Source organism: Artemia franciscana, chromosome 7 (genome assembly GCF_032884065.1).
Source record: "Artemia franciscana chromosome 7, ASM3288406v1, whole genome shotgun sequence".
In the NCBI taxonomy this organism is placed as follows: domain Eukaryota; kingdom Metazoa; phylum Arthropoda; class Branchiopoda; order Anostraca; family Artemiidae; genus Artemia; species Artemia franciscana.
The window spans coordinates 45,930,656-45,950,619 of record NC_088869.1 but is presented as its reverse complement, the minus strand read 5'-3'; the positions used below and the strand labels follow the sequence as shown (position 1 = coordinate 45,950,619).

At 34.8% G+C, this 19,964-nt stretch overlaps 1 protein-coding gene across 1 annotated transcript in view; it reads right to left on the bottom strand.

Annotated features, from left to right (window-relative positions):
• LOC136029371 (homeobox protein unc-42-like) overlaps positions 1-19,964 on the bottom strand; it is a 50,011-nt gene that overhangs the window by 10,884 nt on the left and 19,163 nt on the right. Inside the window, exon 2 of the mRNA XM_065707689.1 lies at positions 10,381-10,652. Within this exon, the coding sequence (XP_065563761.1) occupies positions 10,381-10,652 (272 nt within the window). The remainder of the gene's footprint in view (positions 1-10,380; positions 10,653-19,964) is intronic.

Sequence of the window (19,964 nt, the reverse complement as noted above, 5' to 3'; positions counted from 1 at the left end):
GTTCGCTTACATACTAAAAGAAAGTTCACTTGAGAATTAGCAAGCCATCGGAGGCGTCTCATTTCAGAATTCTCATCTAAGGTTAGTTTCGATAGAAATTTTCTCTAGTCTCCGCTTCTGGTACACCTGATGATGAATCGTATAATTGTTATACAGCTAAACTCCTTTCGTTAGATGTCTCGCTTTATTCAAAATTTGAGTCTGATCTTGAAGAGCTGTTAAATAGGCATCGGTGTCCGTCTGACGATACTTAGTTACGGCATCCTTAACTTAGGAGCTGTCCCCTTGTCATTCTATGTTCATGGCGTCACACCTATTCCCAAGAAAGATAGAACTACCGCTCATTGTATCTTGTTTCGGCCAATTACCGTTTCAACGACTCTGTGCAAACTGTACCAATTAGCCGTTATAGAGGGACTTTAGACTAAGTGTTATGCTCTACCTTCTCTGGTCAGATTTTAGAGTGGATTCCGTTGTCCTGAGGCTTTTTCTACTGTTACCAAATTGCTCATTGAGTCCCATGCTTCAGTCTTTCCCCTTTTCCTTGGAGGACTTGATGTCAGTCGAGCTTTTGACTTCCTTATCCATGCAGCAATGCTCCTTCTTGCTGCTAAAAGGACTGTAAATTGTTACACGATTAAGGCTTTTCGTGGCATATATTCAAATCTGTCTTAGATCCCTTTTTCAAAATCTAAGGAGCCGACTCCCCGAGCTAGAAGAACTTTTGTTCGAAAAGAACAGTTGTTCTTCGACTGAAAGACTTTCTGAAATTTTTAAATGCCTGCAAGATGAATGCCTAAGCCTTAGTCTTAACTTTAGCACTGGGAAGAGTGAGTTCTTCGTTTTCAGCTGACATGAAAGCAGCCCCGTCCCATCTATGACCCTTGGTCCATCTATGGTTCAGCCAGTTGAAAGTATCACCTATCTTGACCTCCCAATCAGTTCAACTCTCTCTTACACCCAACAACTTCTGATAAGCCATATTTCTCATAGAATTGTCACAGTATATGCATCCATAATTACTACGTAATTGTGCTTCAACCTGCATATTCTGGCATATTTTTTAAAATTCATTTATCCTTACCCACATTCTGTATGCTGCCCCCTTATGGGAAATTTTTACCAAGTCTGATAAAACAAAGATATGATAAGCCAAATGTTCCTTCAGGTTTGATAATACCTGTTTCAAATCCCTCCATGGTCACGAAATTTTAGGATAGTTCAGAGGTTTTGGGTAGCTGATCCTCAGTAATCTATATCTTTGATTATCAGGGAATACAATGCAAAGAGATTTAACTATCCTTGGTAACCGCTGTTAATGCGTCGTGTGTAGTTTAGAATTGTAATTTATTGTAAAATTATTAATTTAATTGTAATAATTACAATTATCTAATGTATTTATAACTTTGTTATTTTTGTTTATGATGTTGCATTTCTGTTACCTTTGTTGCTTATTTTAGCCCAGTGTATAATTATGTGATATTAAGTATTTTTTCTCTTAATTTTTATTTTTCATTGTTTCTCTGTTCCCTCGATGTTTGCAGTGTTACCGTGTAACAAGTTTCCCAATAAATAGTAATAGCATATAATAATAATTATAATAATTATAAATGACAATACTCATTGAAGTCGTAAGAAGAATAATGTTTTTTATATCAAACAGTTCGTGGTAACGAACTGTAGTAAGGAGCGATACGGCTCAACAGTAAATGAAACTCTAAAAAACGGAATTTCGATGCTAAAAGATATATCAAAAGAATCGAATTTTTATGCTGATTTTAAATATATAAGTTTCATCAAATTTAGTCTTTGTCATCAAAAGTTACGAGCCTGAGAAAATTTGCCTTATTTAGGAAAATAGGGGGTAACACCCCCTAAAAGTCATAGGATCTTAACGAAAATCGCACCATCGCATCGTATCCATCGCACCATCGCACATCGTATCAGAGAACCCTATAGAAAAAATTTCAAGGTCCAATCTACAAAAATGTGGAATTTCGTATTTTTTGCCAGAAGACAAATCACGGGTGCGTGTTTGTTTGTTTTTTTGTTTTTTTTTTTTTCCCAGGGGTCATCGTATCGACCAAGTGGTCCTAGACTGTTGCAAGAGGGCTCATTCTAACGGAAATAAAAAGTTCTAGTGCCCTTTTTAAGTGACCGAAAAAATTGGAGGGCACCTAGGCCCCCTCCCACGCTCATTTTTTCCCAAAGTCAACAGATCAAAATTATGAGATAGCCATTTTGTTCCGCATAGTCGAAAACCATAATAACTATGTCTTTGGGGATGACGTACCCCCCACATTCCCTGGGGGAGGGGCTGCAAGTTCCAAACTTTGACCAATGTTTACATACAGTAATAGTTACTGGGAAGTGTACCGACGTTATCAGGGGGATTTTTTTGGTTTGGGTGTGGGGTTCAGTGGAGGGGGCTATATGGGAGGATATAAAATCAATGGGGGGGATATGGGGGCTATAAAAAGAAACAATGAAAATATAAACATGAAAAGGTTTTTTCAATTGAAAGTAAGGAGAAGCATTAAAACTTAAAACGAACAGAAATTATTACGCATATGAGGGGTTCTAAAAATACTTTAGCATAAAGAGCGAGGTATTTAGGAGGAGATAAATACTTCGCTCTTTATGCTAAAAATTTTTTAAGTAATTTCAACTATTTATTCTACGGTCTTTCTGATTCAGGGGTCATTCTTAAAGAATTGGGACAAAACAAGATTTAGTGTGAAGGGCAAGGTATTAACGAGGGGACCAGCCCTCTCATATATATAATCAGAAATATAAGAATATAAAAGTTTGTTACGTAAGTTAATTCTTAAGTTACGTATTTTTTTTACTAATAAAAACGTTCGTTAAAAATTAAAAGATCTAGTTGCCTTTTTAAGTAACCGAAAAATTGGAGGGCAACTAGGCCTCCTTCCCCACCCCTTATTTCTCAAAATCGTCTTATCAAAACTAAGAGAAAGCCATTTAGCCAAAAAAAGAATTAATATGCAAATTTCATTTTAATAATTTATGTACGGAGAGCCAAAATCAGACGATTTTGCATTAATTCAAAAACTTTCAGAAATTAAATAAAAAAAACAAGTTTTTTGAAATGAAAGTAAGGAGCGACATTAAAACTTAAAACGAACAGAAATTACTCAGTATATGAAATGGGTTGTCCCCTCCGCAATCCCTCGCTCTTTACGCTAAAGCTTTTAATTGTTTTAAAAAGTAGAATTGTGGCAAAGAGTCAAACTTTAGCGTAAAGAGCGAGAGATTGCGGAGGGGACAACCCATTTCATACACGGAGTAATTTCTGTTCGTTTTAAGTTTTAATGTCGCTCCTTACTTTCATTTCAAAAAACTTGTCTTTTTTATTTAATTTTGTGTATAGCGACCTTCGAATTCTCATAGATCATTGAGATGTTGAACTGCATTGCATAATATTATTTTGACCCAACCCTTTCTGGGGGAGTTTATTCCCTGTCTATAAAAATATAAAAAATTGTCATGCGCTAACGGCAGTAATGAACAACCTTAAAAATAATACATTTTGTATATTTAGAATCAAAGGCAAATACGCTTTGTTCTTGAATATTTGGTCAGCATAACCTCGTTTCTTAAATTTTTGGTTTCAATTGACAAAAGTCACTTTTGCTTATAGTCTGACTTTTTATTTAATCATCCTTGACGGGTTCTTTCCAATTATTATCAGGAGGAGGGGGTATTGAAATAAAAAATTAACAGTAGGTTCACGATTTCCACAAATTTTGGGGTCGGATCTTCGAATAAGTTTTTTTTTATAGGCATGTTCCCCGTGTACGCCGGCTGGGGGGCCATGGGAAATCCCCTCTCCCCATTGAAGCAAGAAGAAATTGTAAAATTGCTTATAAATAGGATCAAGAGGAATGCATTCGTAAATTTCGGTAGAAACAAAGCTCGTGGTAGCACTCCCCCTGAGAACTTTCGAATAAAACGATTAATTCTTACCCTCCCCCAACCATCATATAAATTCATGGTAAGTTGGAGAATTAGGACATAAAAATGTAATTTTTTTTATCCTTCAGGCACGCTCCTCCCACCTACACAAAGATCACCAGTCCTCCTCTACAATAGCCGATGTCTCACTACAGCTTACACGGTGGCTGGCATTTACCCCTCCCTGGAAAATAACCCCCGCCCAGAAAATACCCCCCCCCCCCATGGAAAGTACCCCTGTGGAAAATACCCCACAGAAAATACCTCCCCCCTGTGAAAAATACCTCCGCGGAAAATACCCCTCCCCTGGTAAATACCCCCACCTGGAAAATACCCCCCTTGGAAAATAAGAATTTCTAAATTTAAGACTTATGTTTGATTTATGTATTTTTTAATTTTCCGTAGGGGGAAGAAATTTTGGTACTTGTGCATTATACGCCGCTCATTCAAGTTCAAGCCATGTAAAACTAAAGAACAAACAGGTTTCTTCGTTAGTTTCTTTCAGCTGGCGTAAGACAAGACAAAGACAAGTGACAGAGTATATGGGAAATATATAATTTTGGCTATATATTTGCACATAAGGGGGGGGGTAAAGTATTTGGACAGTTTGAAGTCAAAAAACAATTCTTACTTCATAATATGCAGAATAATTGTGCCTAACACATTTCGCATGCAGACCCGCTATGCTTTACCCCCCCCCCCCCAATGTGCAAATATATAGCCCAAATTTGCTTCTAAAGTAACGAAGAAACTAACGAAGAAACTGGTTTGTTCTCGAGTTTTACACATCGTAAACTTAGGTGAGTGGTGTCTAATACACAAAAACCGTAAATTTTCATAGAGAGAGAGCCGTGTTTCCCGGTATTATTTAAAAACGATCAAAAATTAAATTAAAAAAAAAAAAACAACCAACTTTTTAACCGAAAGCAAAGAGCAACCCCTTCCACAAGACCTTCCACAAAAAGGGAGAATCAAATATTGTGCCAATTTCATTACAAGTATAGCTTAGCGTGTTTTATTCTCCTTGGGCAAGTAGACAATCTGTAGTTACATTTGTGACACACATTCAAACCTCTATCAAAACTAAAATACACTTAATGAGTTTCAATAAGGTATTTGTAAAAATCAGAGCAAGCAATAATTATTTTCATCTAGAGCCTGAAATATAGCAAGCACTGCAATGCAGCTATTTGATTAGGAGCAAAGGAATGCAAATTCTACAATTTGGAACAAGTGGACATTCCAAATTTCACCAACCTTCGCTGCATAATATAGAAATTATTAACAGCAGTATCATAGGCAGCACAATAGCGCTGCCTAAGTAAAGAGCGATGTGGGCACAATATATTATTTATTCTATCTTTTTTTTTTTTTTTTTAGACCAGGACATGTCGTATCGAAAAGTTGTAGAAAATTCGAAAAGGGTTCATTCGGCTACAAATTTAAAGGGCTAGTGTCCTTTTTAATGGTTGAAAGTGATCAGAGGACAACTATCTCCCCTCCCATGCCAACCAATTACCCAAACACATCCAATCAAAATTTTGAGATAGATATTTTGTTCAACATAGTTGAAAGGTCTGGAAATTATGTATTTGAGGATGACAGTCCCCCCGGACAGCCCTCAGGGTAAGGGTTGTAAATTATGCCCTGGGGGCATATAAGGTGGATATTGGATTGCTAATCAGAAGTTTTAGTGCCCCTTTTAAGATCCAAAGTGATCGGAGGGTGGATATCCCCCCATACACACCTCGTATTTTCCCGAAATGCATCTAATAGAAATTTTGAGATAGTCATTTGTTATCGTAGAAACTTCGAAAACAGCTCATTTGATTAAAAATTAAAAGGGCTACTGCCCTTTTAAGTCATATGTGGTTGGAGAGCAACTAACCCCCTCCCAAACAAGCCATTTCTCCAAACACAACCAATCAAAATTGTATAGCCATTTTGTTCAACGTAATTGAAAGGTCCAGAAATTATGTCTTTCAGGATGACCCCCCCCACAGCCCTCAGGGCAAGGGTTGTAGGTTATTCCCTAGGGGCACATAAGATATATATAGAAATGGTGATTTTATAAACTGGGTGATAATAAAACTCCTGAATGGAAGCGAGCCGTCTTTAAGATTCAGAGTGATCGGAGGGTGGGTACCACCCCTTTCCAAACCTAGTATTGCCCCGAAATGCTGCATCTGATAGAAATTTTGTGATGGCCATTTATTGTCTTAGAAACTTTGAAAAGAGCTCATTCGATTGGAAATTGAAAGGACTAGTGCCCTTTTAAATAGTCAAAAGTGATTAGAGGGCAACTAACCCCCCTCCCACGCTCATAATTCCCCGAAACAAATCCAATCAAAATTTTAAGATACCCATTATCTTCAACGTAATCAAAAAGTCCAGAAATTATGTCTTTCAGGATGACAACCCCCCAAGAGCCTTCAGGGCAAGGGTTGTAAGTTATGCCCTGGGGGTATATAAGGCATATATAGAAAGGGTGATCGTATAAATTTTGGAGAGGGCTCATTGGATTTTTAATAAGAAGTTTTATTGCCTTTTTGAAGATTCAGAGGGCGGCATCCCCCCCACATCGTATTTACCCGAAATGCATCTGATAGAAATTTTGAGATGGCCATTTGTTATCGTAGAAACTTCGAAAACGCTCATTGGATTGGAAATTCAAGGGGCTAGTGCTCTTTTTAATAGCCGAAAGTGATTGGAGGGCAACTAACCCTCCTCCTACGCCATCCATTTCCCCAAACACATCTAATAAAAATTTGGGAATAGCTATTTGTTCAATGTAATTGCAAGGTCTGGAAATAATGTCTTTGAGGATGACAACCCCCCTCACAGCCCTCAGGGCAAGGATTATAAGTTATGCCCTGGGGGCATATAAGGTATGTATGGAAAGCGTGATCGTATAGACTTTGAAAGGAGCTCATTAGATTGTTAAACAGAAGCTCTAGTGCTCTTTTTGAGATTCAGAAGGATCCGAGGGTGGATACCCCCCCACCTCGTATTTTCCCGAAATGCATCTGATAGAAATTTTGAGATGGTCATTTGTTGTCATAGAAACTTTGAAACAGCTCATTGGATTGGAAATTCAGGGGGCTAGTGCCCTTTTTCATAGTCAAAAATAATTGGAGGGCAACTAACACCACACGACGCCCAACATTTTCCAAAACATATCCAATCAAATTTTTGAGATAGCCATTCTGTTCAGCGTAATTGAAACGTCAGGAAAGTGTGTCTTTGAGTATGATAGCCCTTCACAGCCCTCAGGGCAAGGGTTGTAAGCTATGTCCTGGGGCATATAAGGTATATATATAGAAAGGGTGATTTTATAAACATTGGAAGGGGCTCATTGGATTGGTAATCAGAAGTTCTAGTGTCCTTTTAAAGATTCAGGTTAATCGCAGGTTGGCTACCCCCCCCCCCCTTACACGTCGTATTCTCCTGAAATGTATCTCATAGAAATTTTGAGATGGCCATTTGTTGTCGTAGAAACTTCGAAAAAGACTCATTGGATTGGAAATTGAAAGGGTTAGTGTCCTTTTTGTTAGTCAAAAGTGATTGGAGGGCAACAAGCCCCTCCCCCCGAACGCCCATCAATTCCTAAAACACATCTATTTAGGAATCCTAAAACACCTCAATTTTTAGATTGCCATTTTGTTGAGCGTAGTTGAAAGATCTGGAGATTATGTCTTTGACAACCCTCATACCTTCTCAAGACCAGAACATATTTTGCACTTAACTGAAAAAAATGGCTTTAAATTGTCAGTTTAGGGTACATATACTCATATTAACTTCAGAAGCTATAAAATTAAATTAAAAAATACTGTTTGTGTCAGGATTAAGAAATGTTGAAAAAGTTCTCCAACATACAAATAGCAACCCATACCATGATTCTTAAAGAAAAAAAAATCTGAAAAGATATACAATACTATGTTTTCCATGAAAAAGACTATGTCGATAAAAAGCGAAGTAATTTAAAAAATTTTTCTACAAGACAAGTTTTTCAAAGGAAAGTAAAGAGCTCTATTAAGCCAAGAATGAGCAAAAATAAATTCAAATAATCGTCTAAGCGCAAAACTACCACAAGTCACTATCAACAAATAAATGAAACTCAAAACGAACAGAAAATACAATAAATAGCCGAGTCAAACTCAAAACGAGGAAATATTAACATGAGTAGGGCTGATAACCCCCAAGCCTTCTCAAAACAATAATACAATTTGCGCTGAAAGCAAAATACGTTTGAAATGTTTTCACCTTTCTTAATTTCATAAATAAAAAACTATTCAAACCTTAAGGAAGAAATGTCAGTATATGTTAATTAAACTGACATTCCACGGTCATTTGTATTTTTTTCAGTAAAGCACAAATTGTATTCTGGTCTTCAGAAGGTAGGGGGGTTATCAGCCCTACTCATGTTAATTTTTGCCCGTTTTGAGTATTACTCGGCTATTTATTGTAATTTCTGTTTGTTTTGAGTTTCATTTATTTATTGATAATGATTTGTGGTAGTTTTACACTTGGAAGATTAATTTACTTTATTTTTGCTCATTCTTGGTTTAATGGAGCTCTACTTTTCTTTGAAAAGCTTGTCTTGCGGAAAACGTTTTTTTAAAATTAATTATAGAAAAATCCAAATGATAGTGCTGAAAACCTAAAATCCCATCGTTATATAAATTTGTTAGATGTCGTGTTGTAGCGATCGCCAAAGGTTCTGTAGATCAACAATGTGGATGAAAATGACCCGCAATTGATATCGTTGTTTTTGAATTTTACTGGTCAAATCTAAGCGGGAAATTTCAACGATGGATATCATGAGCGATTTTTTATTTTGTTTTTACAATTTAGAACCGAAAAAAATAGTAATTTTTCATGAAGGTTTTGTACATAACTATTACTCTTTTGATCTCTTGCCTGAAATAAGTCGTGAGAAGATACATCTTTTGAATACCTTTCTCTTTTCCCTCCAAAGGGCAGTGAGGAAATCTTGTTGTCTTCTATGGGAAAATTCAGAATTTGATAAGACAGTGAAAATTACAGGAGTAAACATGGATTTAATTGAAAAAAGTAAAAGTATTGTCAATTGATTTTGAAATAGTGTCATTTCTTTCCAACAATAATAACGCTTTGTATTCTCCCGAAAATTATTGTTGACCAACAATTATTGATAAACAAATCTGTTCAGAGAAGGCTTAATATGTTGCCCCTTTGCTGCTATTTCTTAATTTCTTATCTTTATTGTGTATAAGCAGACTACACTGCTTAGTTTTTAGTTCTAGTTTCTCAATGTAAATAGCAGCTAGTACCAATGATAAAGGAACGATCACAAAAGAATAATTTATGCTTTCTCTTTTATCTTACACCTTCATCATGATTTTTCCTTTTATTTGAAACCCCTAAGCCAATTTAGTTGATCGCGAGGAGGATGGGGATATTTATACATCTCCCTCTCTTTTGCCTCTAATCAGAGGATTCAGAATATTTTCCCTCTTCGGAGTAGAAGGAACCCTTAAATTCAATTATAGGACCTATTCTCAACTGTATTGAGAGAAGATAGCTTGGAGCCGTTTTTATCCACATAAGCGAGAAAAACACTTATAGCCCATTCTTGCAATCAAGGTCGATTGAATGAGATAAGAAGTAAATGTAGTTTTGGGGCAACTATTTACAAAAGACGAAAGAGTCTTACAGCGGAAAAAACCTTTGAGGGCCCTAATGGGGTCAATTTACGTAAAACATGGAAAACAATAAATTAAGAGACTAACAATCGACAAAAGGAAAAAGAAAGTGAGAAAGCAAAGTTAGCATCAGGCAATGATAGAGTGCCTAAAATTCTTAAGCTTCAAAAATACAGAAAAAAAAATTACCACCAGTCTCCATTTCTCTTTGCTTAGCCCTGAATTAACCAGCTTACTTCAAAATTCAAATTAGTGATGCAAAAGAGTAAAGAGCGCAGGAAACTAATAAGAATTAAAAATACTTGTGCCATAGGGAGAATAGCGTTACCCCCGAAAAATTAGAAACATTCATAACGAGCTGAACTTTTAATAATCGAAATTTGGATTTCCATTAAAGGTCTAAGTTTATTTGAACCAACCTGTTTTGATCCAAAGGCAAACTAATATTTTACTTTCAAACAATTTTTGTTGATTAAAAAAAATATGGAAAATGTGCCACCTGTGCCCTATTGGCGAAAATATTTTTCTTGTCTCGAGGCAGGGTTGTTTAAGATATAGTACTAGCTAGTCTGGACGTCATAGGTTTAGTCTTACTGACAACAAGGTCTTCACAGCAAACATTTCATTTTTTAAATTATTAGATACTCTGTCTTCTCTTATTTATCATAAGATTATTGTTGTGAATTGGTTAAAAAATAACTAAATTGAGTTTTATCTGTACCTGGATCCTGGCCTCATTAAGCTTTGTCACACGGGCCAACTCTTCTCGACAGTAAATATCTGGATAATGGGATTTTGTGAAAGCCGATTCCAGCTCCTGGAGCTGTTCTTGAGTGAATGTAGTTCGGTGTCTTCTTCGAGCTGGTGTTGGACATGCTGCACTGCTGGGATTGTGTCCATGATGTAAACTGTTACCGGTTGTGTTGCAACTTGTATTTATAGAATTTGAAATACCAGATTCAATTTTTGGCTTCTTGAAAGCTCCTTCTGAACCTAAGAAATAGCGGAGGCTATATTTTACAAAAAAACAGAGCCAATAAGAATTTCAGTGTGACCCTGCGAATTAACTATCAGCTCACCATCCGTTGCTGGTTACATAGCTCTCGTGACTATACATTATGACACAAACTATAAGTTTAAAGCACAAGAATTCGACATCTATAAAAAAAAAAAAATTATCTTCTTATTATTAGCCATGGTCTAAACTTAACTGTAAGTATTTTGCAACTCTTAATGAAGGTAAAGGGATAGGAAACGAATCCAAATTAACCAGTGTTTAGCACTGGACTCATTCCTGGCAAACTGCCTCTTACAGTAAGATTGACAAATTCATGTAAGATTTAGTTAAGGTAGATGGCAGTATAATATAACCAAAATGGTAATAATATTTCTTTTGCTGAATAAGATTAATTGTTACTGATTATAAATTGACTCTTAATTACATACTCATATCCGCGGATAAAGAATAAAAAAAAAGCAAAAGAACACGACTACTAATGGAAGCTTGTTAAAAAAAAAAAAAAACAGAAAAAATATGGACGATCCTTTGTCAGATGAAAAAAAAAGTCAAAGGTCCAACCCTTGCAAAATCTTATGTATAATCCAAAAATTTGGCGAAAAGCCCAAAAGGAGCAAATTGTCACGATATACGGCCGCATCCCAAATTAGGCTGCTAACTGACATGGTTGATTTAATAGTGAAAATGAGAAAAAAAAGTGAAGTATGTAATCTCCGACATTAATTTTCGCATAGGAAACTTCCAAATAGAGGTAACACATATAATTTTCTCCATCGAAAATGGTGCGAGTAAAAAAAAAAGAAAAGAAAAAAAAGACAAGAATAAGAGACAAACTTTGACTGATTGAACTTTATTCAATTTTTAGCCTAAATCTATTCCTGATGTTTCTATCACCCCTATTTCGACACGCGGTGTCATCCCAAATTAGGCTTTTAACTGACATGTAGTGGAAACCACACACAAAAGTGTAATATACGATCATGACATTAGTTTTGCATACGAAACTTCCAAATAGAGCTATAACATGTACTTTTCTCCTTCGAAAAATGCACGGGCTTAAAAAAGAAGAAAAATAAGATATAGATTTTGACTGATTGGAATTTAGTATGTGAAAAATGATCACCAGATTCTGAAAGTGTTATTCATTCGCTGCTTAAACAGATAAACATTTGATATTCTGGTTTACTGTTGATGCAAAAAGTAAACAAACTTAGAGCTCCTAGCTAGTCACTGATAATAGATAAAAGTAATACTACACATGATATTTAATTATTCGGTAATATATACCTTAACATATCATCAAAGTACGTTTAAAAATCATGTAATTTAATTAAATTTTTCCTGGTAATAAGCAGTACGTTAAAAATTACCCTCATAACTAGAAAATGAAACTCTAATATAGGAATTTGTCACCTAAAATGATGGATATCAACCGAAATATTATTTTCTTTTTTGATTCCAAATGTGTAGAATTCATTATGATTTAGACTAACCTATCCCTAGTTATAAGTGTATATTTTTTTCATATTTTATAAAAGGGGTAAAGTGCCCCTAAGTAAGATAGCGTGGAAGATTGTCTTGATAAGAATTATACCAATTTATATTCCATTTTCTATATCCAGAAATTAGGAGATTTATTCTCGTTCGAAGAATGATGGTCATAGAAGTCTTATTTTCACCAAGGGTGATCGTATCAAAACAATGGTTTTGGAATTTGAGGGAAAGTTTCTTTCGAACGAAACTTCAACAAAGAGATCATACCACTTTCTGTTATCTATGCTGCAAAATAACAATTTTGAGTGGAATAGGGCCAAAATACTACCGAGCAAAAATCCGAGGCTATGAATTGGCTTACAGGTATTGAGAAGCTATTTATATAAACTCCAAATATGAGAGGCCATGTTACCCTGCGGCGGCGCATTCATCTCTAAACAAATATTCAGTTCATATACGTCGTCGTCCAAAGTTTAAACAATGCTTTTAGACCAGATGTTAATGCGTCTGAGGGATATATTCTCTTTGAAACAATACATAATAGTTACTTTTCGTGAAATAGTTATTATTTTCTAACGTATATTGCTTTCAAAATATATTCTGTGCAAAAATAAGTAAAATCTTTAACAGCTCTTAAAACAGTTCAGTTCACATATAGCATTCATTCAGTGAACATCTTAAACCGGATTTACTCTAACAAAGTTTTGATAAAACAAGAATGCATTCGAGGTAAATACTCCTACTTTGCGTCGGACCGTTCATTTAGTGTTCAACAAGGTTAATTTGCTGTCGAAATTTTTTTGGATAGATTCAGATGCCAATATTACGCGAAGTGAGTAATTAAAGGAGTTTTATGTGATAGTATATTTCTACAGTCTATTTTTTCCTGGAGTTCAATTACTATTTTGTATAATGGGAGGAAAGAGGAAGAAGGAAAAATCTGACGAGTTTTTCTCACATCCAGTCCTATGGAAGGAATCTCGTTGAAATCACTAGCTGATAGTTTGAGTCTAGTTTTAAAGAAAATTCAACTACGTTGAACGAGCTGAATGTTAATTTTAAAGGATTAGATCAAAGGATTTCTAAGATCGAAGAATCTGTATTGGAATCGAAATTGGAGGTCGAACGTATTAATCCTAAAGTGATCAGCCTTGAGGTAGAAACCAACAATTTGAAGAACCACATTTCTGTGCTGGTTGATGAAAATTCTTTACTGGAATCGCAGTTGTCTAGCCTAAGGCATACAATGATGAAGCTGGAAAGTAAAGAAACTGATAAAAATATTCTAGTATGGAACGTGACAGCGATTGATACTGTAAACGCTAAGGCGATTTTCGACAGTATAATTTCGTCATGCCTGGGAATCCATGAGGTATCCAAATACACGATAACTGATGTTAAGCCTGAAAAAAAGCCGATAAAGGTTATCATGGAGAACAGGGAGTTGAAAGTGGCAGTTCTAAAACAGGCTCAAAATCTTCGTGGAAAAACTATCATGGGCAATCAGAATGTTTTTCTATCCGATGATTCTCCCCCGTCTGTTCGAGAAGTTCGAAAAAAAACTTTTAGCTATCCGAACCAGTATTCGTGAAGAAACAGGTTTTGAAACTTGGATTGCGACATCCATACCACCATCTATATGTATTCGTCGCCAGGGCCCGTGGAAATGTTTTTGTTTGATGAAATCCCACCAGATATTAGTAGCCTGATTCAAACGCAACGACAGCGAAGGCAAGGAAATGGCCGGGGCAATTCTATGGACTGGATTACATGACCGAATATTTTTTTTTCTTTTTTTGTTTAGTGAGTTTGTGGAAGCCCGGACACTTTTTGTGTTTTGATAAGAAAAAAGTATTACTTGAATTATTTGTTGAGTTAGTTTGGTCCGATGCAATAAAAATAGTAATAGTGACTTAAATAATGGTATCTTCTGCTACAACAAATATTGTGTCTTTTTTATTGTATTGCTATTTTTTATTTTTTTTTTTTTGCACCAACAGTATAGTATTAGAACAAACCCATTTACTGTGAGTTTTAGTGCTTTTACTTTTCAATGGGAGAGGCATGGGGAGAAGTTCTTAGTTTTTCCTTGTTTCTTTTTCTTCTCTTTCCCTGTTTTTTCTTATTTATTCTTACCTTGATTTTATTATCATTATTTATCGATACCTTGATTATATTATCTTTTACTCTTCTTTCCTTATATTTTTTCTTATACCTTTGGTCTGGTGGGCTTGGTCGTGGGGCGGAACTGCCATCCACCATGAGTAGTGGCCAGGCTGGTATCAACTCTTTGGGGAATCCTTTGCTTGATTTACAAAATAATCCTTTAGATATTGAAAATATTATTAATAATTCAATTGGAAATAGAAATCAGATGAATAATGATTCTAATTCCGCTTTTAAAAGTAAGTGTGTTTCACAATTACATGGTTCTGCCTCCTCTAAACGAGATGATATTTTCTTTGTGTTTCGTCTGAACATTCAGGGACTCTGCTCGTCTTTTGATGAGCTGAAACGGATCGTTAGTGATGGAACTCCTGATGTTATAGGATTATGTAAAACTTTCCTGGATTCAAAAAAAGATGTCCTTCTAAATATTCCAGGATATAGGATGGAGAGGCTGAATACAAAAAAGATGGCGAGAGGTGACCTTATGCTTTATATTGCTGATCGTCTTGCATATAATGTCCGAAATGATTTGAGCAGAAATAAAGAAGGAATGTTTGAATCCCTATTTATTGAGATTAAATCAATGCGTAAGTATTTAGTTGTGGGTTTGGTCTATAGGTCCCCCAGTGGATCTATTCCTTTGAGCCGGGTAGATCCTTACTATTTGCAGGATTACAACTATTTTAACAGTTTTACAATGAAATTACAGTTTTATAGGGTCATGGGGAACTAACGCTTATACCATATTTTAGTTGTAACTGTCGGTAGAGTCAATAATATGCATTCTCTGTGATGGAGCCGTAAAGCCTAAAAAAAAAAAAAAAAAAAAAAAAAAAAAAAAAAAAAAAAAAAAAAAAAAAAAATGCATGGTAACGGCGCCAATTATGTATTCTGCTCTCTCGAGATGAAGAATTTTCATACTCATATTCTAAGAAGAGTTAAGATTTAATACAGATTTTTCTTAGAAATAAGACGGATTGGAGCTTGGAACAAGAGTATTCCTATCTGCAAGATGATTCTGGCTAAAAATACTAAGACGGGAATATCAGTGGGCACTAGTTGGGTTTAAATTAGTGTCAGTACCACTTCTTAATACAGGTGTGACATTAAAATTCTTTTGACATTTAATGTCACATCGCAATCATTTGACATTCTGTTCACAAATCTTGGCAGGTGTAACTGTGACGTATGCTCGAAGATAAATTATAGAAATCTGGACTAAAAAACTGTATCGCTTGCATTCTCCCTAGTAACCGGCCTGTAGAAATACATGTGATGAAAAAAACTTTCAAATGCACAATTTCCATTATCAGAGTTTATATTTCTTACTGAGCCAAAAAAGAAAGAGGGGAGGCACCAAGAAATTCTTCCTGTGAGCGTTAAGCTACAGAAAAGTGAATGTTCAAGCTCATGTACTTGATTTTCATATACCTTGAAATTTTTTTTAAAAGGAATTCCATGGATGAGGAGGGTCTCTTGGACGAGTCTAGCAGGTATATACAGTCTATACATGCATATTTGTACTTGTAAAATTGTTTCTAATTTTATAGTATAAAGTTTAGCTATTTAATTTCTGGTCCTAAAGAGGGAGGGGGTACGGCAAGTCGAAGTCCAAAATTCTTCCAGTCTTCACCTGGCTACCCTTCCTTTCCTCATACCTCCCTCTCGCTAGTAGTGAGGGGGTAGCCCCCTCACTACTCTCGCTACATCCAAGGCTCAGTAATGATTTGACTGTCAATACTTACGGTAATTCAGCGGTATTGCTGATGCTAATAATCGTGCTATACAAATTAATAAAACAAGTAATTCAGGAAAGGAATATACTATCTAATCCTAGTACTATGAGGAATTGATAAAAGAGTAATATCAGGTTATTCTAAAAATAAAATAGTCAAAGTCACCTAGCATTATCCAGCAAAACAATATAGTTAAAACTAAAAATTCTAAAGTTGTGTGTATCTTTTTTATATTTTTACCTTAGGTCTATATTCCAAAAATAACATCACCAATTTTGGTAAAAGAACTCAACAGGCTATAAAAAGTAATATAGGCATAATCATAAGTCGGAAAAATAATGCGACTTTGAGGGCGGGTTTATGTTTATCAAAACATAATATAAAACGTACATATAATAGGAAACCTTTAAACCATGAAAAGCGGCTAAAAAACCTCCTCCTGGAATGTTCCTAATTGTACTGGTCTTAGATTTCAAATCTCTACAAAACAATCTTTCAAGATCTAGGGGGAGGAGAAAAAATTTTAGGGGGTGGCTATACCCCTCCTGCTCCCTCTCCCAGTTGAGGCCACGGCGTTATACCTGACTGCTCAGTAATGACCGAGAACTAATTAAGTCAAGTATGAGTGAAGTTGTGCTTAGATGATTAGAGAGAAAAAAAAATATAGACATGAAAATAATGACTGAGTGGTAAATGCAGGGTGAATAGACTAAATAGGAGAGAAGAGAACGAGACAAACATTTTGGTATTGAAGTAAATGAAAAAAAAGAATTACGGAGTAATAATAAGTTTATTTAAAATTATTAACTTATGACTTATAGCCTTTAATATAAAATTTACTATATTGTAAGCTGGAATACAAAAACATACCATTATTTCATTTAAGATAAATTAATTCAGTTCTGCTCCAATAAGTCTAATCTTTTCTCCTGTGTCACTTATGTTCAGTTCTTGAACACCGAAACTTCACTTGACTAAATTCTCCAAGAGTCCTCAAATTGTAGGTTGCTTGCATAATCGAATGAGAGAAGAAAAGACCCCCTTTGCCCCCTGTGGATCCCATATGTCCAATAGTGTCTCCATTAAGAGCATTACGATTGAATAATAATGTTGTAAGTCTATTGTTATATGTCCCTAGCACAAAAGAGTTGAACTTTCTATTACAATACCAAAAAGCTGTAAGATGAGCTTATCGAAGCTCATTTGCTCCAAAAAATGAAAAAAAAGTCTGATCGACCATGAATAATTATTAGCTCAGGAAATTTGATATGAGTATCATCCGCTCCTCAGACTCTCAAAGCCGCACATTTTAATCTTTCTCTATCACCAACAAATAAGATGGATTATGTCAATCTGCCGCTTTTACATTAGTCAAATGATCTTTACGTTTTTAGTCTGAGAAAAAAGATACTTTAGATTTTATTTCAGACATTTCAGTTTTGTAGTGAAATTTCGTATCGAAGTTTCGATCCGAAATTTATCAGTTAAATTGCAATTTCAAACCTTCCCTGGTTATGACCGACTTGAAAAGTTCGAAAACAACTCACGCATTAAAAAATAGTATTTATTCTGATTAGAAAAGTATAAATTTTATCGGTATGAGATAACCTATATAAAATTAGTTGCAATTAAAGAAAAATAGAGTATCTTTTTACAGATATTCCTATCTTATAGGAATACAATACAATCCTATTGAAATTGCATGTCTGAGAGCCATATGACAAAGGTCGTAAGAGCCATGTGACAAAGGTCGTAGTTCTCTATCAACAAAAATACGAAATTAGAATTTTCCCTTAAGATGAATGCGCACGGATGTATGATTAATTGGCCGCTGGGTTGGATGCTATCTTAACTGTAACATTAAAACCAAGAATAATTATTGCCAGATAGGGTAAGGGTATCAAGAAATCTTTTAAAGTTATGCCAGTTTCGAGACTAAATAAATAAATGACTGATAAAGACTAATAAATGACAAATAAAGAGACTAAATAAAATTAATAAGATTTCTCAGTTGAAAAAAAAGAATGACATTCAAACTTAAAATGGCTATAAGTTGCCATATGTCCCCCTTCGACTGTTTGTGAAAAAGTTCAACTTGCAATTTATTGGCTATTATGACTTGTTTTAGACCGTAACAAATATAGTCCCGTAAAAACACGGGTTTTATTTATTTACAACCAATCAAAACATTTGGACTGAAAATAGTTTTACCATTTTCTTCTTACAGAAAGTCAATAATATAGAAGCTAATGCTTATTAATCAGTATATTTATCCCAGACTGCTCTAACAAAAAAGTGCATGTTTGAAAATGTGTATTGTGTTCATACAAGCGCAAGTTAAAGTTTAGGAGAAAAGTTTGTGTTTTTATGTATTTTTATGGACGGGGGGGGGGGATTATGGTGAAACCATTTTTATTCTTAATGACTGAAACGAGTCAGAATTTCATTTCGCTTCAACAATTTGTGTTTCCATTCATTTTTTTTTTCAGCTTTTGCAGCAATGGACTTTAATCAGGCGCATTTTCAAAGGGAAATGGGGTAACCAGACCTTCTATCTGAAATCTAACTGGTTTATTTTATTTTTTTTTCTATCAGCTTCTATATTTTTGCCATTTGCCGTGTGATAGAAAATCTATCTAGGAATGTCCCTCACACCTGAATCCTTCCCTCTCCTGAAAAATATATTTAATAAATTATATATATTCTTCTATACAAATCTTTCACAAATGGGCAACATACACGTTCTGTAACAAACCGTCAATGCATAGACCACGCACGGACATAGGACTCTATTTCAGAAGAGTTCAGCACTCAGTGGGTAAGGGTTCAATGAGTACGAAAACTAGTTAAATTGCATGTAAGGTACGTTCTCTGATTTCTTAGGAAAATATTTACATGGAATTGATTTGCTTCTTGACATTCTTCGAAGTAGAAACCCAACAACGATACCTCGAGTTGATGTGCATATGCACAAATGCTTAAAAAAGGGAAAGTTTATGTGATTTAGTTATTTTGTTTCTATATTTGAAATTTTCGCCCTGTCATTTTTTTTTGTAAGTGATTTCCTCTTTTTCATTATTTTTTTTTTTTTTTGCGTATATGACCCTTGAGCTTTTGAATACAATGATTTGTCCATCTATCGATAGGCACCTGTCGGATAGTTTGTTGATATTATAAGATTTTAATCCCGCCAATGAATGCTTGGTATATATTAGCATAAATGTGATACCAAGAACTCAAAACCTTACAATTTCTTTGTTTTTATTTCCACTGTTACTTATGATTTTCAAGTGTCTATCACGTTTTCTCCTATCTTTAAGAATAGCCACCCCACTCCAGCCCCGATAGACAAGAAGGCTGGAATGAATATGACTTGAACAAGGAATTTTGAGGTCAAGGATTTATATCTGACCTCAGATTTTGGAGCTTGTTCTTGAATATAAGTAATTTTGTTGTTTTAAGAAGCACTGGAAAACAAGTTGATGTCAAAATTAAAATAAAATATTAATTCAAAATAAATAAATATAATATACATAATATAATATAATAAATATTAGACAATGAATAAAATAAATACATAAAAAATAGAGTGAAGTAAATAAAATAAATATATATGTAATATTTTGTCGACGTCACGCCTAAATATTGTATATGACATTTTTATACTCTGAGATAATCGCCAAAAATCCGTCTCCTATTTACTTATTTTTGTCATCTACTGGCATCTATTTTATTTATTTCTTTTTAAATGCACTGGAATTAGTAAGCTGCTATGGTTTTGCGTAATAAGTATTTGTTAAAGTTCAATCTAGACTACGAGTTCCGACCTCTTTAATTTTTCATTTTGTTGGTTACCTTTTCTTTGCTTATTTTTGTTTTATTTTGCGT